Below are 26,128 nucleotides of genomic sequence, written 5' to 3'. Positions count from 1 at the left end.
GTTTTAGACTTTTTTTTTTATATGGTTAATAGTATTATTATTTTTATTTATAAATAAATATTAGTTTAATTCTCTTTCTGCTCTGTAATTGGATTTTTCCGTTGGGCAATTAAATAAATAAAATTATTTTCGTTTTAATTCGTGTAATTTTTTAGTTTTTGTGTATTTTTTTATGGTTCTTTTCTAAAGCTTTTACGTCCCTATTGTAGATACACATTCGAGTTCGGGAGAAAAGAAAGATGATTTGTAAAAGTCCGCCCCTGAGGGAGCATCTGCCTAAGCATAAAGGGGGCGGTCGGTCGCCCAGGGGGCGACTATCGCACGCGCCCAGTTCGAAGTGGCGACCGGCGTCGCCTCTTCGAGCTCCCGAAGAAGTTGCGGACGGACCCTCAGTAGCCGCATCGGGGTCCAACTTGAGCGAGAAGTTGCGAACTTATTTTTTTTACTCTCTTTCGAAGTTCAAGGTGTTTTAAAAAAAAAAAGTTGGGATATCTGTCTATAAATTTGGTCGTGGAATCATTAATTTTTTTTGCTGTAGAAGTTCTATGATGAGATAGTGATTTTTTTGAAAACAAAGGTAAGAATAGTTTTTCTATAATTTTACACGCATATTAACTTTAAGCAATTTTTTTAAATTAACGTTTTATTATTTTCATAAAATGGTTTAACTTTTTACTCATTGTTGCTGTTTATTCGACCGCCCAATGTTTAAAATTAAACTATTTAATTTTTACTGAATTGAACTGTTTAATTAAATAAATATTCAGTTTGTATTTTGTCAAAATATTTTTTTTTTCGAAAAATGTCTGTTTATTGATCCTGCTTACTCGGCTATCACCCCTATATACAATTAAGATATAAATTCAGCGTGTTTTCAGATTTACAGACTGATACATGTCTGTTAATTTGATATTAAATGTACAGTTTTCAGAAAATATTTAAATTTTTAACCTTTTTGAAAAATATATTTAATTATCAGTTTGTATTAACAGGTGAAAAGATTTTCAATGAATTCCAAAATGTTCAAAAAGTACGTCGGATTGTTGGTGCTTATAAGACTGCTCATTTAAATTTTTAGAGAATCTTTAAAATCAAAACAGTTAAATTTCACTATCCTGAACTGTCGGTCAAGACTCCTCATACTATAAAAGGTAAAATGAAAATCCTGCAGTCTCAATATTTGACATGGAATCAAACCCTGGGGCGTATATCTAATACCAATTTTAAACCTTTTATCCCCTGATGATGGACACCACTGTGTCCGAAACATGTCGGGAATTTTTAAAAACTGAATGTTTAATAAATAAGTGCAGGAAGGCTACAGGATTTTTTATTTTACTTTTAATTTGGTGAAGCTTATGATTTTAAAAAAGGGACCCATGAAATTATTAAATCGGGTGATTTAAACAAAAATTAGAAAAACAAAATATAAATTAGCCATTCGACAATATGTAAATTCCTCTACAAAGAAAATTCAACCCTAAAACAATTTCCAACACTTTTTTAAAGCCAACAACATGATTTTGAATCATAAAATTTGTTTTTTGTATTTATTCAGCGGATTTTTCCTTATAGGCGGATACTGGTGCGTTAAATTAGTATCAAATTTACATTTTAAAAAACATTTAAATTTTAATTATCCTTCCTGGAAAATGTATTTAATTTATTGAATTGTTAGTTAACAAATTATATATATAAAAAGTACAAATTTGAAATTAATTTCACAATCTTCATAAAGTACGAGGGAATGTTGCTGCTTATTCGACCGCCATCTGAATTAAATATTTAGAGAAACTTTAAAATTGAAGTATTTAAATTTAACAAGATTGAACTGTCTTAAATAAATATAGAGCTTATACTGTGTATATCGAAATATTTCTATTTATTGTTGCTGCTTATTCGACCGCTATACAATTACACAATTTTGTATCAATTTAGCGTATTTTCCCTTACAGACCGATACATGTACGTACGTTAATTTGGCATTAAATTTAAATTTCTCAAAAATATTTAAATTTTACTCCTCTTCCTAGAATATTGATTTAATTAATTTATTTATCAGTTAATAAAAAAACAATGAAAAAGTAAATTATAAAATAATTCCAAAGTCTTTTTAAAGCACTTCGGATTGTTGCTACTTATTCGACCGATTTAAGGGAAAGGGAATTTTACATTGAACTTTATGTACAATTAAATTATTTTTTTTTCTAAAATTATCTCTTTAATATTGCTGGTTATTCCACCGCCATTACTATATACAATTTTGAATCTGTTCAGGGTATTTTTCCTTACACGCTAAAACATGTGCATTAAATTGGCGTTAAATTTAAATTTTTCAAAAAAATATTTAAATTTTAATCTCCTTCCTAGAAAATTTATTTAATAAAAGTTAAAAAAAAAAATATAAAAATGCGAATTTGAAATTAATCCCAAAATCTTCATAAAGTACGCTGGAATGTTGCTGCTTATTCGACCGGTATACCTATATACAATTTTGTATCAATTCATCGCATTTTCGCTTAAAGAAAATGTATTTAATTTGTGATTTTTTTATCTGATAGTTCGTAGGGATGTTGTATTGATCAAAAATTTGATTTTATACCCACCGTTCTTCAAAACTTAACCTATTAAATTTTACTGACTTTATTTTGGAATCCTTGGAGGAAGGTTATCAGGTTTATGCAGTATATACTGACTTTGAAAATGGTTATCATTTTTACTTTACTGAAAGAATACAATTAGTTCGTATTTAAGGTTTTCAATCCAATGAGATTAAAGTACCATATGGAGTGTGTCTCAAGGGCCTTTTTTACACATCAGTTTGCAAACTGATCTGTAACTCTTAAGAAACTGATGGTGTGTAAGAAATGCAATAGAACTTAATATTAGAAACTGTCATTTAATGGTTTTCAGTCGTATGAGTGCAGCAAATCAAATATACACAATAAATGATTATCCCTTAGAATCAGTCTCTTAGATTAAAGGCCTGGAAGTTCTTCTTGATTCAAATTTGTCATTTATACCGTATATATGTTTGGCAGTCCTTAAATCTCTTCAAATGTTGGGTTTTATTAAGCGCTATGCGGCAGATTTTCTCAATATCCAATCCACCAAGTTGTTGTTTGGTTAGGTCCCATTTGGATTTTTGTTTTTGTATCTGGTGTCCACGTTCAAAGAGTTCACAACAAATTTTTAAGAGTCATTTCATTTAAAGAACATCGTCACATGGAAAATAAAATTAGTCATTTTGATCCCCTAAATATAGGAGATCGAAAGTTCCGTAAATATAACTACCCTAGAGCTAAGACGTATGCACAGGGACTTTACATTATTCTAAAATATTCTGCATTCTCACTGTTTAAGCTCAGATCTATTAACCAAAATTAATTTGCACATCGCCTATAGATCAACGAGACTGAATCAACCCTTCTAACTAAAACCTCCATTGTTGGTTATAACCCCCATAGAGTTATAACCAACTATAGACATACCTTCTATTTATCGGCGAACAATTACTGAGATATATTACAGGGTTCATTTATATAGTTTTAAATAAGTAGATATTTTTGCGTGTTATTTGTATATGAAAAAAAAGTAAATTTTAAATTAACTCCAAAATCTTCATAAAGTACGTCGAAATGTTGCTGCTTATTCAACCCCTATCCCTAATAACACTTTTCTATCAATTTAACGTATTTTTCCTTATAGACCGGTATACGTGGTTAATCGGTTATTCAGTACATTGTTGCTGCTTATTCGACCGCTATCTCCATTAAATTCTTAAAAAATCTTTAAAATTAAAATATGTCAACTTCATTGAATTGCCTTAAATAAATATTCAGCATACATTATGTAAAATTTAACTTACGAAGACAACTTTTCGAAAATTTTCTGTTCATTGTTGCTGCTTATTTGACCGCTATCCCTACAGTAGTACACATTTTTTTATTAATCGTAAGTGGGCTTCAAATATCCCACTGAATTAAAATTTTTCATAAAGAAACTATTTTATTTATTTATACGCGAATTTAAAAAATCGCACATAAAAAATGCGAATTGAAATAAATGAATATCATTAATTCCAAAAAAGGCACCGAACACCAGATTGTTGCTGCTTATTCGACCGCCATCTTTATATAACTTAAAATTAAAATTTTTCAGAACTTTTATTTGACTATGAAACAAAAAAATATATTAATTTTTTTTAAATATTTAAGCCAGTTGTATCATTGCTACTTATTCGACCGCTACGCCCGTGCCTATTATGGGTTGTTTTAGAATCAGCACTATTTTTTAAATATTTTTATTGTAATTATTCTTCCTACTAATTAGGGAATAATCGAGCAGATGCCACTCAAACATGCCCGCAAGAGCCAATATATTTTCTTATTAGCGCGATACTGCGGTACGTATTTATTAATTTACGTTATTATTTATTGAAACATACATACCAATTAGTTTTATTTTAATTAATATAAAAACCATTTCGTTGTATTTTTTTCTATTCAAAATGCGGGCCCCTATAATATGCCCTTTCGGTACGAAAAAAAAATCGCACTTTTTCTTCCTAGAACAACGTTGTCGATTTGCCCGTTTTTTATTTCTAACTTCACGTCGAAGATATGGGTCGATTTACATAAAAGATGAGAGAAGTTTGCTCGAACAGGTGACGCACACTTTTTCTAGCATTTTTTTTTGCCTTTCCTAATGGCTAGTCGAGAAAGCGGATTAAATGCTGTAATAAGGGCGGCAATACCATCGTTCTGACCCTTTCTTTATAAATATGGAAATCAACGTCGCGCAATTTTCCACTGTTGTTTTTTTATGTCCCGTGACATTCAAGCGCGGTTATTAAAATTAGTCGGTTTTCGTGGAATATTAATATTTTTCATATAAGAATTTCAACGAGGAACAAGTTATAGAGAACCAGTCCCAGAAGGTTAAGAGTTCGAAAATTTTCTTAATGAACCGTACTGATATTTAGGTTCACATGTCTGAAAATGGACTAGCAATTGATTTTTTCAGAATGTCTTTTTCATTTTTTATTGCTGCCGACAATACACAAGCACAATTTTATTACAGTTCTTTTTTAGAGTTATGATGTCAGAAAATATAAAATTGATTTTTTTTTTAAATTCCAAACTTCTGGATAATTTTTCAGGCATTTAATAAAACTAATTCAAAGGATACGAATGATGATCTACATTTTTGGAATCAAATAAACTTGACTGCAAATGATAATCGCACGTGATACAAAATTTCCAAATATTTAAAATTAATTAAATAATTCTTTTAAAAACCTGGAATTCATAAAAATATACAAATATCCGAACAAATGTTTCCAGACCCCTCGAAGATATAAAAAAATCACCCAAATTACTGAAATTAAATGTAAAATGAATGTACCAGCAAGAAATGGTTGAAATCTACAGAAAAAATGGCTTTAATTTCCTTATATATATAGCTAAATCATAATGAAATTATACTTTTCATGCGAATTTTGAGCCACTACATTAATTTTATTCTTTTCGTTCTTAATTATTGGATCTGGCACGAGTCATCATGTCAAAAAATAGAAAATTGATTTTTTTTATTGCAAACTTCTGGATAGTTTTTCAGACATTTAAAACAAATTCAAATGACCGTTTTGGAATCAAATACAACTTGAGTGCAAATGCCTGGAAGAAACTAAAAAAAATTACATAAGTGGAAGACATCAAAGATACTGCAATCAATTAGGGCTTTTTTTTACGGCTTTTCAGCTATTGAAAGTGATTTTTGTCAATTTTTCTACACTGTGTTTAATTAATTGTTTAGTATCTGAAAAATTATTGAATTTTTCCAGGCAATTGTAGTTTTATTTCTCAATTGCCTGGAAGAAAAAAGTTATTTCATCAATTCCAGGCAACTGAGAGTCAAATTGGGTGTTCAACTACTTGTTATCCATAGATTTTAAAATGACTGTCGATTACTTAAAAGAACTGCCTGTGGAAAATCATTGTGTTTTCAATTCCAGGCAGTTGATGGTCAAATGTCCTGAAAAACTACTCCAAATGTTACCTCAAATGATGACCTCCAAAAACCTGGAATATACAATTTTTCCAGGCAATTGTGTTTTTTCCTTAGAAATTTTTTATTTCTCAACTGCCTGGAAGGAAAAAGTTATTTTATCAATTCCAGGCAACTGAGAGTCAAATTGGGTGTTCAACTACTTGTTATCCATATATTTTAAAATGACTGTCGATTACTTAAAAGAACTGCCTGAGGAAAATCATTGTGTTTTCAATTCCAGGCAGTTGATGGTCAAATGTCCTGAAAAACTACTCCAAATGTTACCTCAAATGATGACCTCCAAAAACCTGGAATATACAATTTTTCCAGGCAATTGTGTTTTTTCTATAGAAATTTTTTATTTCTCAACTGCCTGGAAGAAAAAAGTTATTTCATCAATTCCAGGCAACTGAGAGTCAAATTGGGTGTTCAACTACTTGTTATCCATAGATTTTAAAATGACTGTCGATTACTTAAAAGAACTGCCTGTGGAAAACCATTGTGTTTTTAATTCCAGGAAGTTGATGGTCAAATGTCCTGAAAAACTACTCCAAATGTTACCTCAAATGATGACCTCCAAAAACCTGGAACATACAATTTTTCCAGGCAATTGTGTTTTTTCATTAGAAATGTTTTATTTCTCAACTGCCTGGAAGGAAAAAGTTATTTTATCAATTCCAGGCAACTGAGAGTCAATTTGGGTGTTTAACTACTTGTTATCCTTAGATTTTAAAATGACTGTTGATTACTTAAAAGAACTGCCTGTGGAAAATCATTGTGTTTTCAATTCCAGGCAGTTGATGGTCAAATGTCCTGAAAAACTACTCCAAATGTTACCTCAAATGATGACCTCCAAAAACCTGGAATATACAATTTTTCCAGGCAATTGTGTTTTTTCTTTAGAAATTTTTTATTTCTCAACTGCCTGGAAGGAAAAAGTTATTTCATCAATTCCAGGCAACTGAGAGTCAAATTGGGTGTTCAACTACTTGTTATCCATAGATTTTAAAATGACTGTCGATTACTTAAAAGAACTGCCTGTGGAAAATCATTGTGTTTTCAATTCCAGGCAGTTGATGGTCAAATGTCCTGAAAAACTACTCCAAATGTTACCTCAAATGATGACAAAAGGGATTAAAAAAAAATCGAAATATTTGAAATCTATTAAATAATTCCTCCAAAAACTCGGGATTTATAAAAAATATACAAATATCGATAAAACACTTGGCATTACCAGAAGAAATGGTTCGAGACGCCTCGAAGATGTAAAAAATTACCCAAATTACTGAAATTTAATGACCAACATGGCCTACAGAAAAATTAACTTTAATTTTCTGATATCGTTCGAAATCATATTGAAATTGTACTTTTCATGCAAATTTTAAGTGACTTCATAGAGCATGTATAGTTTTAATACCTTCCATTATAAATCTTGGCTTTGAGAAGAGTCATCTTGTCAAAAAATAAAAAATATTTTTTTTTATTTATTTATTTCTACCGTATTTCATTTCTTCATTGCTCATATTGAAATTCTACTTTTTATGCGAATTTTGGCTCACTACATACTACATAGATAATTTTATTACTTTTCTTTATAAATCTTGGCTTTGAGACGAGTTATCATGTTAGAAACTAAAAAAATAGATTTTTTTAAAATTTTTAAATTCTATCATACGTATTTTCAGTCACGTCATGCGATATGCATAATTTTATTATGTTCGTTCATGATTCTTGACTCTGAGACGAGTCATCATGTCAAAAAATAAAAAATTAATTTTTCTTATTTCTTAATTTCTACCGCATTTTATTTCTTTATGGCTACCTAAATCATGTTGAAATTGTATTTTTTGCACATAATTTAACTCAATGCTTATGACATGCATAATTTTATTTCAATTCTTTGGTCTAAGACGAAATATTAGAAAGATAAAAAATTTTTTTTGATCATTTCTTTGCCTCTGTCGCCTTGTTATTTCTTATTCACTTATCGCCTGAATCTCTTTAGAATAAGAAAAAACATTTAATTTTTATAAAAATTGGAACATATTTCATAATAAAAAAGCAGAGCCCTTGAGTACATTAAATAATGAATAACAACAATTCGTTGGAATCTTAAACCACGAGGGCGAGTTAAATCATCGTTAAAACGTAATTTAAACAGATTATTAACTCATTGGAACCCCGTCAAAAAATTAAGGACAAGGGAAAAAAAATGTATGCATTATCAGCGTAAGACCGTGACTGTAATGTTCATGTAGGGCTCGGGCTTTGTCGGACTGGCATGCATGAAAAATTTAAATATTGATCATGTATTATACTGAAAAATACGAAATTAATGTAAATCAAAATCATAAGCGCAACGTGTTCAGGCCAAATTATTCTGGTAGTTGGGTCGAATTTGCATCCCTCATCACGCATTACCTTTATATTATATGTATACAGTTTCGACCCCCTATCAAATTTTGTCGCAGGCGACCTTAAGGGTTTCCCATTTTTATGCTATAAATCTTTTAATGAGACAATACAAAGTTGTAATTCTATTGGACCCTTGTGATCTAATAAACGGGTTTCAATCAAAAACTGGGACATAATTCGTTGGTAAAAATTACACAGATAAACATCAGTCCACTCTGTATAATGACAGTTATTATTGACAGTCATCAATAAACTTTCGGTTATAGAGACGAAAAAAGGGGATTAGGAAGGACCTTCGATCATGAGGTTATATGGAGCATTTTTTGATTTAATGTAGTATTTTCATAGAACGCTCTGCGTGGGCGATATCATTTGACCAAAAATATTTAAAAAAGTTTGAATTTATTAAAAATTAGAACCTGAAACATTATTTTAAGAGCGTCTTATTTCAAACGTAGTATAGTTAGTTTTATTACGATAACTTAAGTAGATTTTGAGAAAAATTAAGTTTAAATGACAAATAGTCACTTGAAATATTAATGACTTTAGATATTTTTGGGAAAAATATTACAAAATATTTTGGATGGAAGTTAAAAGATCAATTTTTATGATAGGATTTCTTTTACATTGCATTTTTCTTTTGATTTAGCTAATATCTCACAAATTAATGAATATTTGCATGGAATAATCCCGCTACTGTCGATGATCTTAAAGTAATTAGTATATTGCCTAAATTATAATTTTTTTATTCCTAATGGAATTATTCTTGAGAGCCAGTGTGATTAAAAAAAAAACAATCAAGTTCAGAATTTGCTTTAGTTAACATGATATTGTTCGTGCTACCAATGAAAAAATGCTACCCAAGCAACACACGATAGTTAAATAAACGTCTATTTTTGCTTTACACCAGATGTACATTTTTGGTTGAACTTCAACTATAAATGTCGAATAAAATGTCCGCGTGATATACGTTGAGGATTTTCATATTATGTTTATGTTTTATTCACGTTTAATAATAATCTACTATTTAAAGACGTTTATAAAATGCATTTAATGGAATGATTAAGCAAGTTTGTATTCTCGAGTTTTTTTAATTTGTATATGTATAAAATAAAATAGGCTTTTCTCACATTTTACTCGAAAACTTAAGCTTATGTGAGAAAAGTATAGTATATATATACAAAAGTATATATTTTTTAAAACGCATTATTTTCTGCAAAAAAAAAACGTTTTTTATTAACCCTACCCTCACCCCCCCACCCACCCCACACAATTTATTAGTAAGATATTGTTTTAAAAAATCATTGTTTTCCAAAATAATACGCATGAATAACAGCTGGTTTCGTTGTTAATATTTAATCTAATAACACAGTTTTTTTTTTATTTAAATTTGATATAATTATATAAATGCATATTATTAAATATTTAATACAAAAGCAGTGCTGTTGGATATAATGAACGAAAAACGGTGATTTTTCAAAAGAATTTCTTAATGGGCTAATGTTTGGGGTGGGTGGGAGGGGTAAGGGTTTTGTTGATGAAAAACAATGTTTTTGCAGAAAATATATGTTCATTAGTTCATCTAACAACACTGTTTATTTAAATTTGATATAATTTTATATAAAAATATTTAGTATAAAAACAGCATTATTAGATTGGATAATATGAAGAAAAAACAGTTATTTTCCAGATGAATTTCATCAAATATTTAAGGTGTAGTATTTGAGTTGAAAAACTAGATATGTAAATCCCGTGTCAATATTTTTAAATGCCAAAATTTCCTCTATGATATACGTATATTTGACAGTTTAATAAATATACCTTGACCATATACGGTTGATAAATATACCAAAACCAAAAATTCACTAAAAAATCATTGAATAAATATATATTTAACGATAATAATATATGATGTGTTGCTTGGGTAAGATGCCTTATACTCCTTAATTTTTCAAAGGCATTTGACACGTTAAACCATGAACTGCTGTTGAGCAAACTTCAATGTTTCGAGTGTTCCTTTGGGTGTTGTCGATTAATAAAATCATTTTTTTTCTAATAATATTCTGATTATCTGTTGATCATGCATTAAAACCCAACCCTTTTAAGTCCTTTTTAATGTTATTTGGTAATAAAAATATGATAAGCATCTTAGGAAAGCATTTTGAAGTGATATTGGATAACATGAAGCTTAAAGTTGTGCAGAAAAATCTTGTAGTAATTTTAGACAGTGATTTGAGATTCCGTGATCATTTAAAAAATCTAATTTTTCTCTCAAAATTTTTCACAGTAATCGACATATACTAAATCTCAACCTAAGAAAATATTTATGCGAATCTCTAGTCCTTTCTAATTTCAATTACATACTTTAATGTTGTATATGAGTTTTTATTGATCTTAAGGACATTGTATTAAGAGAGTGCAAAATTATTGTATTTACGACCATATTTCTAGTTATTTTTTAGAACTAAAATTGCTTAATATGGAATCTAGGCACTAACTTTATTTTAATATATTTATTAGTAAAATATTGCATAGTGAAGAATCACCTAAGGTCACCTAGGGAGCGTCTTTTAATATTTTGTAATGTTAGTATCTTTATTATTGCAGATACAGCTCTGGTTTTTTCTTTAACATATTATATATATTTTTCATTATACACTGTGTCTGGTTTATAATTTTGTTTACAAATTATTTTTGTGTAACGAAATGGGATGCTTTAATAGACTGGGGCACAAGGAACCCTATACTTCTATATTAGTTTTTCCTTTATATTTCATTATTATTATTATTATAATATGCGGCAAATATTTTTTTAAATATTATTAATAGACTCTAAGATTCTAAATAATATTTTTTAAGAGCATTTCAGGAAGGGAACTTAAGTAATTTACAAGAAAACGAAATTTGAAGAATGATTCTAGGGTTTTGCGGCCTCTAATGTACCTTTTATGAATTGACTTTTTCCTCATTATAAAGAAGCCACCCAGATTGTACGGGTGACCGTAAAGAAATTTTAATAATTGAATTATTTATGGGTTTTCTGATGGCCGACTGATCGTCCGCTTATTTACTTTTGCATCGGGACTCTGTCATTTTTTTCGATCGGATTGATATATATTCTGATTAGCAGACGACATGTACGTTATTATTATAACGACCCGATGATTTTAATATGAGCCTTACGATTATAAATATACCGGCTGTTTATACAGGCAGGCATTTTTTCTAGTCCTATATTAAAGCGGGACATTCATGTTTTTTTTTAATTTTAAATTAAAAGAAACATGCAGAAGCTAATTAGTTAATAATTAGAATAACAATTTGTTAATTTTTTTCTCGTTTTTCAGGTTTTTTGCCAGACATGCCTCACACTGGTAAGTACTCAGCACCTTTGCATCATTTTTTTTGCAAAATAAAAGTAGTAAATCCAAATTACCCGTTGACAAAACGCAAATTAATGGTTACAACCATCATCCATCCATCCGACATTACGGTAATTGTCACACGACGATGAGGCGGTTCGCGTTTCAACAATAAATACAGGGCGGTGAATTTAATGACACCTGCCATTTATTAATCGCGTTTTTATGACGGCTTCCCTTTTCTTCCCCTTATCTCCCCGGATGCGGGATTCCACTTCGTGTGCGTGTGTAATCAGGTGCACCCTAAGACGTTATTCATTTTTTGTAAGTACATAATTTAATTTGAGAAATAAGAACGGTTTTGTATAGGAACTTGCGAAAAAAGGCGTACAGGACTTTCTTAAAAAGAAGAAATTCATGCCCAATTTCCAGAACTTTCTTAGACTTCTTATAGATTTTCTCAAACTTAAACATTGGATTTTTCAATTTTTTTATGTTTAGAATATATTTCTTCTATTAGATGCAATTTTAGTCTCTGCGTAAATCTCCAAGAGAGACGAAGAACTAATCATATAAGATAATGAGTTAGTAATTCCATATCCTATAGTAATAATTTGGTATCGGTATGAAATGAAGGGATTTGTCAACAAGACTAAAATACCGTAATTCCAAAATGCCAAAGTACCAATATTATCTAGTGATCCCAATACTAAAAAAAACATTAGAAACATTTTTATGATAAATGGATAATAAAACTATTTCGGTCATCCTCCACTAGAATTATTTAAAAACCATTAATCCAACATGTTTCGGGCATATAGCATGTCCTTCAGCAGGGATAACAATTAAGGGGTTCTGTTAATTCATCCTTTAGTTCTATAGTGCCTAGATAAGGTTAAAGGTTAAAAGGAAATTAATCTACATTGAAATTGATTTACCCATTGATCTGTTAACTCCACTGCAAGAATGGACTACTTCTTCAATTTCTATGATCATTTGTTTAATTACTCTAAACAATTGTTTATTTCATATTAAATTTATCAAAGAAGAGAACATTTTAAATAAATGCTTAAAAAAGTGTTTTTTCAATTATTTTTGATACCTAAAAATAGAGTTTAAAAATGTAGTTTAGACTTGGAGCGATAAAAGGTTTTAAAATGCCAAAAAAATGACAGAGTGTCTAAATATCTCAAAACTTTGTAATCTCTTTTAAAATTCATAATAATAAATTATTATTAATTTTGTTGCATTATATTACAGTTAAATAAGACTTCGAAAATAGCTACATATATAGACCGTTTTATTTGAAAATAAAATGCTGACCTTAAACAAATTCAATAAAATATTGCACAAAAAAAATATAATGCATATATAAGTTAAAAAAGTAACACTAATTTCTCCTTAATCAAACAAGCTGATCGAACTTTTTTTAAATAAAACAGAGCAAAAAAAGAAGCAATGTTTACTAAAGCCTTTTAAAAAGTCTTTGTTTTTTATATTGTTGGCTTTTTGATCGCTTTAATATGCCCTTTAAAGTTTCTTCCAGGCACTTAAAGTCACTTTTAAAATCAGAGATCATTCCTTTCATTTAACTGAAATTACAGGCAAGAAATTCATAATATATCCCAATAATTTTCTAAACACTTGAATTAATTTATTTCATTCCGTTAAAATTCTATGCATGTATTTTTTAACATATTCCAGGCATTTAAAGTTTCTTTCCATGCATTTGAAGTCATCTTGAAATTGTTTCTTGAATTCATCCATCCATTTCATTGAAGTTCCAGGTACGTGATTTTTAATATATTCCGAGCACTTAAAGTAACATTTAAATTGTTCCTGAAATTTGTATCAATTTCATTGAAATTTCGGGCACGTTTTGTTTAATATCTTTCAGGCAAATAAAATTTCTTTCCAAGTCATTTTAAACTTGTTCCTGAATTTTCAATTTATTTCTTCCATTCCATTGAAATTCCAGATATGTAGTTTTTAATATCTTTCAGGCATTTAAACTTGAAGCCATTTTTAAGTTGTTCCTGAAATTTGAATGAATTCCTTTCATTTAATTTTATTCCAAGTATTTTTAATATCTTCTAGAACTAGACATTTAAAGTCTGTTTCTAGGCACTGCAAGTCATTTTGAAAGTGTTCCTTGAATTTGAATTCATTCTATTCATTACTCCACTTAAATTCTAAGGAGGTAATTTTTAACTTCATTCATGCATTTAAAGCTTCTTTCTAGGCACTTGAAGTCATTCTAAAATTGGTAACCACTTTCAGGTATGCAATTTATATATCTCTCAGGCATTTGAAATTTTTTTTAATTATTCTTGAAATTTGAACTTATTCTTTGCATTCCATTCCATTGAAATACTTCAGGTATGTAAAGTATAATATCATTCAGACAACAAAAAAACATTTCAATACCTTTGAAAAAATATTTTTTTATATAATTTATGTCTGTATGAAACTAATATCTTAAGGATCTTAAATATGACTTTAAATGCCTGGAAAAGCATCAATTTCTATTTCAATTGCTTTGAAAGAATGAGAAGTGACATTATTCAACTGCCTGTAATTTTTTTTAAGTTATGTCTTCATATATCAGTATCAGACCAACAGTTTGTCGGGTTCAAAAATGATTCTAAATACTTGGAAAAATCCCAAAATCTACTTTAAGTGCTTAAAAGAAATAAGAAATGACCTGGAAAGAAATTAATAATGACACTGAAAATTTCCAAAAATCAGATGGTTTCAGAATTAAAGAATATATTTCAATTTACTAAATATTAGTTAATAAGAATTAATGTTGGCCCAATAAAACTCCCTAATGAAAGTTATAATAAGAAAAATATTCATCATTCCTTGATAATTATGGTAGGAACGACTGTGAAGACTAAAGATAATTTGCATAGGAACATCTTTTACTTCTTCTTTGTTTTATCTTCGATTACTTTTCATAAATAATTTCTAGCTTTTTTTAATTTTTTGAACCAATTTTAAAATTGTTCCTAAAAATTGACCTCATCCCTTGCATCAGATTAAAATGCCAGGCACGTAACTGTTAATATCTTCCAGGCATTCCAAGTTCCTTTCCAGGCACTTAAGGTTATCTTAAGATTGTTCTTGAAATTTGAATTCATTCCTCAAATCTCAGGCACCTAACTTTTAGTGTTTTCCAGGTATTTCAGGGCTTTTTACAGATACTTCAAGTCATTTTAATTTTTTTTTGGAATTTGACGTTATTTCAGTCATTCCATTGAAATTCTAGGCACGTAATTAATCTAGACATTTAAAGTTTCTTCCAAAGCAGTTGAGAGACGTTGAGACCATTTTAAAGTTGTTCCTGGAATATGAATTAGTTTCTCCATTGCATTGAAATTTCAAGCAGGTTTTTATAAATACCTTCTAGGGAGTTAAGGTTTCTTTCTAGGCACTTGGAAGTAATTTTAAAATTCTTCTTAGACTTTTATAGAAAATTTTCTTGATATATCCAGGCACTTAAAGTCGCTTTAAAAATGTTCTTGGGATTTGAATTTATTCTATTGAAATTCCAGGCACGTATTTTTGAATTTCTTTTAGATATTTAAAACCCTTTTTTAGGCACTTGAAGTCATTTAAAATTGTTCCTGGAATATGAATTAATTTCTTCATTACATTGAAATTCCAGGCACGTACTTTTGAATTTCTTTTAGATATTTCAAATCCTTTTTTAGGCACTTAAAGTAATTTAAAAATTGTTCTTGGAATTTGACTTTAATTCTGTCATTCCATTGCAATTTTAGGCACGTAATTGTTAACATCTTCTAGGTATTTAAAGTTTCTTCCAAAGCAGCTGAAGCCATTTTAAAGTTGTGCCTAGAATATGACTTAATTTCTCCATTGCATTGAAAGTTCAAGCACGTACTTATTAATATCTTCTAGGCATTTAGGGTTTCTTTCTAGGCATTTGAAGTAATTTTAAAATTGTTATGGGATTTTTGTAGCATATTTTCTAGACATTATACTTCTTTGGATTTGAATTGACTCCATTCCAGAGCGAAGGAATTGAACTGCCAGGCACGCATTTTTTTAATTTCCTTCAGATATTTAAAACCCTTTTTTAGGCACTTGAAGTCATTTCAATATTGTTCTTGGAATTTGACTTTAATTCTGTCATTCCATTGAAATTTTAGGCACGTAATTATTAACATCTTCTAGGCATTTAAACTTTCTTCCAAGGCAGTTGAAGCCAATTTAAAGTTGTTCCTGAAATATGAATTAATTTCTCCATCGCATTTAAATTTCAAGCATGTACTTATAAATATATTTTACGCATTTAAGGTTTCTTTCTAGGCACTTGAAGTAATTTTAAAATTCTTCTTGGACTTTTGTAGAATATTTTCTAGACATTATACTTCCAGGCACTTACAGTCGTTTTAAAAATGTTCCTGGAATTTGAATTCATTCCATTGAAATTCCAGGCACGTATTTTTAAATTTCTTTCAGATATTTCACAACCTTTTTTAGGCACCTAAAGTCATTTCAAAATTGTTCTTGGAATCTGAATTCATTCCTTCCATTCTATTGAAAGTTTAGGTAGGAACTTTTTAATGCCTTTCAGGCACGTAAAGTTCTACCTCGAATTATTCATTAATTCCTTTGCATTGAAATTCCAGGCATTTTTTTTTAAATCTTCCTAAAATTTCTTCCTTGCTTTCTTCAGTTAAGCATATAATCGTGCTAATTAATGCGATTTATTTTTCTTACAGGTCAAGCTGGTGTTAATCAACTGGGAGGAGTGTTCGTAAACGGCCGTCCGTTACCCGATTGCGTGAGGAGGAGGATAGTGGAGCTGGCCTTACTCGGAGTAAGACCCTGCGACATTTCCAGACAACTGCTCGTATCCCACGGGTGCGTTTCCAAAATTTTAACGAGATTTTACGAAACCGGCAGCATAAGACCCGGCAGTATTGGCGGATCGAAAACCAAGGTAAATTAACGAGTTATTATTACTGATTTTTCGGTAACATATACTGGGTGTTTAATGAAACCTTCAATTCCTCTTTGGTTATTTTTTCTGTAAGACTCGGCTTCTATGAGTTGTCACTAACGTTGTAAGTCTAAGAAAACTTATCGTTTAAATTTAAAAGAAAACTCTACTACGCTTTTCCACAATAGAAAACAGATCAATCAAAAGGCTGAGACAATAAAATGGACGATCGGACCTTTTCCATGTAACACGCTCGCAAATAAAGGACCGTGGTAAACAATTTAATGGACAATGATGACAGGCGCCCAGTTCAAAATTGCCATTACCGGGTGATTGATTTAGTAGTTATAAGACCGTATTTACACACACACAGGGATGTTTATCTAAAATAATGCGGTACTGATGGTCATTGGGTATATATAGATCTTAATTGGCGATAAGGGTTGATTAGAGGGTTGTACACGTGAGGGGGCGAGTTCGACGGATGGTAAATCGTAATGGTTTACAGGTTGATGTTTTTTAAAAAAGTTGGGAATGGTTCTTTTTTATTTTCAGGAAATGTTGAAGTGTTTTCTTTAAATAATCGCAGGGAGTTAGAAGGTAGGACATTTTTAGTCATTTGGGAAAAAATGATTTTTTGATTTATTTCCAGGCAGTTGAACATTTTTTTTTGTTTTGATAATTTTTGGAAAAGGTTGAAAATCTTAAAAGTCTAAAAATAAAGGCTTTGAGCAAACTATTAACTATCATGGACAATCAATTTATTCTTATTACAGTGGTCAAGAAATTGTACATACATGCAGAACTCAAAAAATTGACCAGATGCCATTTTGAAAATTTGTACACATATTCCCTAGACAATTTTGTTTGAAACATATGTTCCAGCGTTTTTGAAATTTTATAGAAAATATTCAGAATTTTTTTTTTCAAAAATATTGATTTTTTTTCTATTTATTCGACTCAAAGTCATAATACAATGAATTGACCAGATGTCATTTTGAAAATTGGTACACCCATTCTCTGGACAATTTCGTTGGACACCTATTTCAGCGTTTTTTAAAATTTATACAAAATTTTCAGAATTTTTTTTTCCAAAAATATTGATTTTTTTTCTATTTATTCGACACAAAGTTTATAACTCAAAAAATTGACCAGATGTCATTTTGAAAATTGGTACACCCATTCTCTGGACAATTTCGTTGGACACCTATTTCAGCGTTTTTTAAAATTTATACAAAATTTTCAGAATTTTTTTTTCCAAAAATATTGATTTTTTTTTCTATTTATTCGACACAAAGTTTATAACTCAAAAAATTGACCAGATGTCATTTTGAAAATTGGTACACATATTCCGTGGACAATTTTGTTGGACACCTATTTCAGCGTTCTTCCAAATTCGTACAAAAGTTTGAGAAAAAAAAATATTTTTTTTTTAATTATTGATTTTTTTTTCTATTTAATCGACGCAAAGTTCATAACTCAAAAAATTGACCAGATACTATTTTGACAATTTGTACACATATTCCATGGACAATTTCGTTGAACACCTATTTCAGCGTTTTTAAAAATTCGTACAAAAGTTTTAGAATTTTTTTTTCGCAAATATTGATGTTTTTCTATATATTTGACACAAAATTCATAACTCAAAAAATTGTCCAGATGTCATTTTGAAAATTTGTACACATATTCCATGTATCATAATGATAAGTGATTTAAATAGTTAGGATATTCTGTAGAGCATTGAGTTACTATATTCTCTATAACATCATAATTCATATCTCCACAAAAAACCTGGATTGGACATCTTTGAAAGTGTAGTTCGAATAAAAGCCTAACATTAATGGTAAATTCTATTTTGTTTAAACTAGGAGAGTTATATAATGTAATTAGGTCTATTATTACATTACTCTTTTGGCCTTTAGGCCTCTATTAGGCATTGCGACTAAAAAAATATTTTTTAAACACATTTTTAGTTGAAAAAACCCGAAAAAAGAGTGACTGGCGGTACCCGAGTTTACTGCTATTATTCTCGCCAAACGTACAAATTATCACATCCGAAAGAATGCCTACCAACTTGGAAAATTACACCTCACACTTACGACCGCCAGACGAAAAAAAATTAAGTGAAAAAGAATATCCTTAGCACGTGTGATATATCGCAATTATCGACGATTTAGCATACGTTTATATCAGATCGAGGTATATAGTTATCCGCTTCCTTTTTGCCACCTTTACGGCCTTGGCTGATTCTTTAAGATAAAAAGGGGCTATTTGGGTGTAATTTGGCGTCGTAGTAATTTTACATCGTACCGCCGAATAAATTTTGAATAAACCTTATCAGACCTTGAATGCACCCTTAAACAATCCGATCTTACATGACCTCCTTTAGAAGCGTGATCTATGTCCATAATCAGTAATTTTGTCTCCCCATTTATGCTTGTCACCTCAGCAGGTTCTGCTGATTATATTCATGTTCTCAACATAATATAAATATTTTTTTATAGAGTTCGCTCTTTATCAACGATGAAACTAATATTAAAGAGCTCATCATGCACGGAACTGTCTGAGTACAAAAGTAATTAATTGATAAGATAAATGCTATATAGTTTTTTCAGTACTTTATTATTGTAATATGGACGTTTTGAATATTAATATTTCGGCTTTTTTTTGTAATTAATTTAGACCTAAAGGACCGAAAAGTAATTATTTGGCCGATTATATTTGATCGAACTTTGATTTAGCAATAAATGCTCTTTTCGAGGGTTAATAAAGTGGCCTTCTTTGTTTATCAGTAGTTAGTATAAAGAGCACTTAACATGTTATGTACATATCAATATTATTATACAGGTATATGATAAGGGTATCTTGTGTATGGAAGAAATTGGTTCATCTGGCTGGAATTAATGAAAAAAAACATTTTCCAGTTTTTTTTTTGACAATTTCGACAAAGTCGATGACGTAATTATGAAATAGTACAAAATCGGGTTTTACTGCGTGGAAGTATAGTAAACATTTGCATTTCAAAGAAATGAGTCGTTGACGTCATTTTCAAATTTTTCAAAAAAAGTTTGATATTATCACAAAATTTTTGAATTTAACTGCCTGGAAATTGTAAAAATTATGTTTTTTTTACCAGTCTATAATGTAATTTTTTAATTTTCCAAAAATCTAAAATAAAATTGAAAAAAAGTGAAAACAAAAAAAAAAACAAAAACATATTCTGGTAAAATAAGCCTGTCTCAGCATATTTTTCGCTAGTATTTTTTGAGTAAAATACAAATTTAATAATTTTTTACTTCCAGGCAGTTGAAGCAAGTTTTTTGGAAAAAAAATATTTTTATTTTATCAACTTCGAAAATATAAATCCTCAATCATTCATAAAGGTTTGAAGTCATTTAAGGAGATTTTTTTTTAATTTTTTAAAAACAATATAAATTTTTGTTTTTAATTCCAGGCAAAGCTAGTTAAAAAAACAACCAGGAAAAACTAATTTTTATTATTGTATTTCTAAGTATAGTTAAAGCTGTTTTTATATTTTAATATATTTTTTTATACCTAAAATTACAACTCCATTAAAATGCTAAAAAAAATATATCAGTCAAATAAGTGAAAAATTAATCTTTTTACAGCTGATTTAGGATTTCAAAATTGCAATAAAAAAATCAAATATTCCACAGTTTAAAATATTCCACCAGAAAAGCCAAAAGTTAGTTTTTTAGTTTCGAAAAATTTCGAAAAATTTAAATTGTTTCATCAAAAAGGCAACAAATTTCAAAATATTCCAATCAATGAAAGGAATAGAACACTAAAATGTCAAAAAAAAATTAGTCAAATAAGGCATACATTAAATTTTTTGCTGCTTATTGAGGGTTCTAAAATTCCAATAAAAATTCGATAAGATAACAAAATAACAAAAATTGCAATAATTTAACAAAAATCTATGAAAATATAAAAATTCCTATAAGAATATGTCAAAAGACTAAACCAAAATGCAGTTTTTTGAGTAGAACCTTAAAAAATTGAATAGTCCCAAAAAATCCCACGAAAATTCCAAAAGTTTGGAAACTCTTTGATATAAGTCGAAGAATTTTTGGTTGGTTTTTAAAGGTGCAAAGCAAAATTAATTTCAATGAAAATTCGCACAAACGCTAAATACGCAACTAAAATGTAAATTTTTGCCAAAAATCCTAGAAAAAAATATAAAAATGCCACTAGTTTGAAAAACCAAAAAAATTCATCAATGTGATCCACTAAAAAATTGAGTTTTTGGTTATAGACAATAAAGTAAAATTATTTAAAAAATCACCATATCTATAAATGAAAAAAAAAAAAATATCCTGAAGAAATCAATTAAAAAAAAACGCCATCAAAATGCAATTTTAGTAAAAGATTCCAATAGCATGTTCCAATGTTATTCGACGAAAGAACGGTTTTATATAATAATTAATTTGTATTTAATTTAATTACCAAAAACACTATAAATATATTTGTTTTTTTAATTTCACCAGAAAAGAATATTTGAATCTTTTTAAGTGCAAAAATATACAGGGTGTCCCGGTTCATGTGGGAAATCTCTCGGATTTAGATAGAACATCGAAAAATAATACCGAACGTTCCTATAAAAAAAAATCCTACAGGCCTTCTTTACGAAGATAGAGCCTCCTAAAGGACGCTGCTGGAAATTGGTTTTTCATAAATTACTTTTAAACTACCCGGTAGAATTTAATAAAAATTTTAGGTGATGAACACTATTAGGGACCTCTTAAAATGACATCCTTAAAATACATTTGCCTTGTTTACTTTACCAGGGGCGGACTAGGTTGTACACTTTAATGCGTATATTTTTAACACCCTGTATGTTAAAGTCTAAAAAAAATTAGTTTGAATACTATGAACCCTAGGCTAAAAAAAGATACTCTTGTTCATTATCGATAAAATGAACCGTTTTGGAGAAAAAAATAATAAACGAGCCAATGTTTTTTTTTTTTAAATGAGATAAGTACGCCAGTTATTCAAAGACCAGAAAATTTCGATGTAAGTCATTTAATTTTAAAAAAATACATGTTCCTAAAAATACTTTTCTAGATCCGAGAGATTTCCCACATGAACCAGGACACCCTGTATATATATTAATAATAATCTTTATTTAGCAAATATTGCATAGATAAATTAAGTATTTAATAATATAATACATAATAAGTGTGATCAAGTTTAAAGTAACCAAAAATTTGAAGAATTTTTTAAAATGTATATATATTTTAATTACAAAATTGATATGAAACCTTCATTAAAATGCCAAAAAACTTCAGTCAAATAAGTGATAGATTAATTTTTTTACTGTTATTTAAACTCCAAATAAAAAATTTATATAAAATTCAATATAAAAATTCGTATAAAAATGTTAATAAAATAACAGAAGTTTTTTAAAAGGAATGTTAAAAAAAATTAAAATATTCCAGCAGAAATGTTTCAAAAAAAATTGCAAAGTGCAAAAATCGAATCAAATTGGAAAAAAAATGCGAAATTTTCCAAAAGTATATAAAATTGCTGAAAACTTCTTGTTCTACGAAAAATGTTAAAAATTTTTAAAATATTTGAACGAAAGAGAATTTTTGATCTTCTATTTTGCAGTGCACAAATTCCTCCTTAAAATTTCAAGAAACTTGAAGAAATTCTTGGTTTATTTTTTTTTATTTCTAAAATTAAATTTAGGAATTCCACTAAAAGGACAAAAACCTTCAGTTAAATTGTTTTATTTTATGCATTTTTAGTTCAAAATAATTTTTTTGGAAAAAATATTTAAACTTTCTCACAAATTATTATTTATTACAAATCTCCCTAATCTTTATATCTGCCACCACATACGAGTATGTAATTTACCTAAAAATTTCATAGATACAATTTTTGAAATATCCGGAAAAAACGTACATACATATTTAAAAAGTAATTTTAAAACCCTGTTTTCTCGAAGATAATTCTAGAAATACTGATTGAAAAATGGATTCACTATTTGACCTCATATAACCACATGAATCTCTTATATTGCATAATTTGCATACCTATTAACACCCACTGTGACTTATATAAAGAAGATTCACCCAACTTCCCATCACGTTAAAACTAACGGTTGTAGACCCGATAAACATCTCAAAAAAAAAAAATATGAGTGACGAAAATTACCCCCAGTACCCTCCGTTTCCCCACATTATTAACAGACATCATGCTTGGGCAATCGTGAAAAAACAATAAAATAATGTTTATCGTGTAACCTCCATGTAAAAAAGGGCCCTTTAAAGGGCGGATATAAACGGCCGGACAAGATAAGAAGGACGACACGACACCGTAAATAAGGGCTGTATTATATAGGGCTCAACTGATGGACACCGATTTCGCTTTTTTTTTTTGTTTGAGGGGAGATCATATACGAACCGACTAAGAATTAAAATATAGAGTTTGCATTTTGTTTTTTGGTTTGCAGCAAGTGGCGACGCCGACAGTAGTGAAAAAAATCCTGCGATTCAAGCAGGAAAATCCGGGAATGTTCGCGTGGGAAATCCGGGAACAGTTGATCTCGCAGCGGGTGTGCGAGCCGCACAATATCCCGTCAGTCAGTTCGGTAAACAGGATTTTGAGGAACAGCGGAGTTTGGACGGATCAGGAGTTGATGTCGGGACATGGCCCTAGGAGCTCACATGGATCAGGTGAGGTTGAAAATACGACCATTTTCCAGGCAATTGAACTTTGGTTTGTTTTATTTTCATTAGAGACATGTTTCACTTCCTTCGGGCACCTTTTTGCTCTTTCTTTCAACTAAGTCGATGACTTATGTTCTTAGGCTAGAATAGTACTTAAACAACAACTTTGTTTAAGTTCAATATGTGCACAGGGGCAAGAGGGGTGTTTTTTGTTTAGAAACATATTTATCGATTCTCTGTTGTCAAGTTTACACGCGTTCTCAAAAGAGGAAATTTGATGTTAGATTTTGTATTAAAAATAAAAAGTTGAAATAGATATATGTTATTCTAAGCGCAAAAATAACAACTTTAAAGAAAAAAAAATGTTTAACATTCTTATTCCTAAAACCGCTTCTAAAAAATTTGAACGCCACAGGCGAAAGCTGATGTCATCTTGACTTGGTGTTCATTTTTGGCATTTGTGAAGTTCTGCATATTTTCTTTAGTTTTTGAAAAAAGTTTTAAATACAGATATTGTCATAACTAAAGCGCGGATTTATAGAAATAATGCCATACGTAATTTCTGATGGCTAAGCTAATTTGAACATCGTTTTTTTCGTACATTTATTATTTTTTCCATTGTAAAATTGACGTAACATTTTTTTTTCTATTGATTTGAGGAAGTTTGTTACTCCACTCTTAGTTTTTCTTTAAATATTTTTCTCAGTTATTACCTAAATCTGAATGAGACAACATTAGTCTTTAAAATAAAATTAATTGTGCACCATGTTGGTCAAAAACTAAAACAAAATTGAAGGTTAAAGTAAAAAAACGGGGAAAATCTAATAAAAAAAGGAAAAAATATATTACTCCTTAAATTTGAGGAAAAACAAAAAATACTATGCGTTTTAAATAGCCAGTAACCTCGCCTATTCCGTTTGGCTACTCACCTTCCAAACACCCTGTATAAGACTGTTTTTTCTGAGTAATAAAACCACCTTTTTTTCCAGATCCGACCATCCGTGCCACGGACTTCTACCCCAAACATCCCTCCACCACCCTCTCGTACTTCTCGCCGAGCAGCGAACCCTCATCCTACCCACCGACCACCCGTTTACCCTCCTTACACCACCAACTGCACGTGGTCACCAGCAGTCCTGCAGCAGATGTTCCACCAACCCCCACCGCCTGGGGAGGTTTCGGCAACCTGGTTATCCCTTACCAACCTGTGGGAGAATGTTCGCCTAGTTCCAGTGAGGAAGGCAAGGCGGCAACCAAAGAGGAACCAAAGAAAAACCCGTATTCGATAGAGGAAATTTTAAAGAAACCCAGTAAACAATTGAAGTCGATCAGTCCTGTGAGTTGCGCGAGTTTTTGTCAGCCTCTCGGAGCTTTGGTGAGGACGGACGAGTGTGAGGAGGAGTGCGGAAAGGAGGAGAAGATTGATGTCGAAGTAGAATGAGTTAATTAATAATAATAATTGGAAGATGTGGTTTATAGATTAATTAAGGGTTTTGATACGATAATGGCGTTTATATTTATAAGATTTAGTAGAAGTTTTGTTTTTAAACTTTTATAATATATGCTTATTGGTACGGTAAGACTAGTACTGTATGGTAAAATAATAGGCTTTTTACTGAATTTTATTGTCTATGGTCTGATTATTTTTTAAACATGTAATATTTACTAAATCGTCCGGTGATAGAAACTGTGTCATATTTAGACCAAAATGGGCACCTAAATAGTCTTTGTTCCTTATAAAGATAAGTTATCTATAAAGAAAATGTAAATAAAGTAATATAGGAGCTAGAAAGTCATACCTAAAGTGTTAAATTTATTTTTTATAGCTAAGAAACACTCGCTCATCCACCATAGTAGGAATACCACCATACTAGGAAGTACCACTTCCTAGACCTTAGAACCATAAACAATTTAAAATAATTACATTCGCTTGACTATAGTCTTTCTTTCAAAAAGAGGTAACATACATAGACACGCCTGATAAACTGAGGTCTTGCGGGCGGAAATAAATTAATAATATCCAGACACATAATGATCAAAATAGTGTGATTCTTGCATCGCGGAATTTTTTAACTATCATTGATATTAATGCAGTAGATGAGGAGCTATTGGTATATTTATCACAGGAGTGCCTATTCTTAATAAAAACTATTCATGTCTTGTAAAACAGCCAATATCTAAGCTGATGATCAAAATCTTGATTCATATATTCCTTGAATTATTCTTCAACTCTCATTAAAGAAATCACTAAAATATGTGTTGTAGATGAGGAGATATTGAAGGATTTATCACAGGAGTGCCTGTACTCAATAAAATCATAAACCTCTTGTAAATCAGCCAATATTAAAACACTTCACACAAGTGAATTTGAAGATATTTATCTTTGCTCAATCAATCTACTGATTAGATATGCAAAAGATAAAAGAAATACACGATAGAAGCATAGAAATGAATATATTTATATTTTATAGACATATTTTTGTAAGATAACGGTGCTTTTATTTTGTGCTATTTTTACTTCAATACTAAGCCAAGGAAGAATCGAATTTCTTTTTTCAAACTTATTAGCGTTTCATTAAAAATCTTAATTTTTTCATCACCTATTCATTTCGACAACTATCGGCTATGCAGCT

At 29.8% G+C, this 26,128-nt stretch overlaps 1 protein-coding gene across 1 annotated transcript; it reads left to right on the top strand.

The window, feature by feature from the left end:
- Positions 1-438: 438 nt before the first annotated feature.
- Positions 439-25,211, top strand: LOC126743006 (paired box pox-neuro protein). Its single transcript, XM_050449922.1, has 5 exons — positions 439-577; positions 11,814-11,840; positions 16,580-16,800; positions 23,279-23,501; positions 24,485-25,211. Exons 2-5 carry the CDS (start codon positions 11,828-11,830, stop codon positions 24,934-24,936), a joined length of 909 nt encoding a protein of 302 aa, XP_050305879.1. The 5' UTR covers positions 439-577; positions 11,814-11,827; the 3' UTR covers positions 24,937-25,211.
- Positions 25,212-26,128: the final 917 nt, after the last annotated feature.

Source organism: Anthonomus grandis, chromosome 12 (genome assembly GCF_022605725.1).
Source record: "Anthonomus grandis grandis chromosome 12, icAntGran1.3, whole genome shotgun sequence".
In the NCBI taxonomy this organism is placed as follows: Eukaryota; Metazoa; Arthropoda; class Insecta; order Coleoptera; family Curculionidae; genus Anthonomus; species Anthonomus grandis.
Note: the sequence above shows the minus strand (reverse complement) of the source record. Positions and strands in the feature narration are given on the sequence as shown.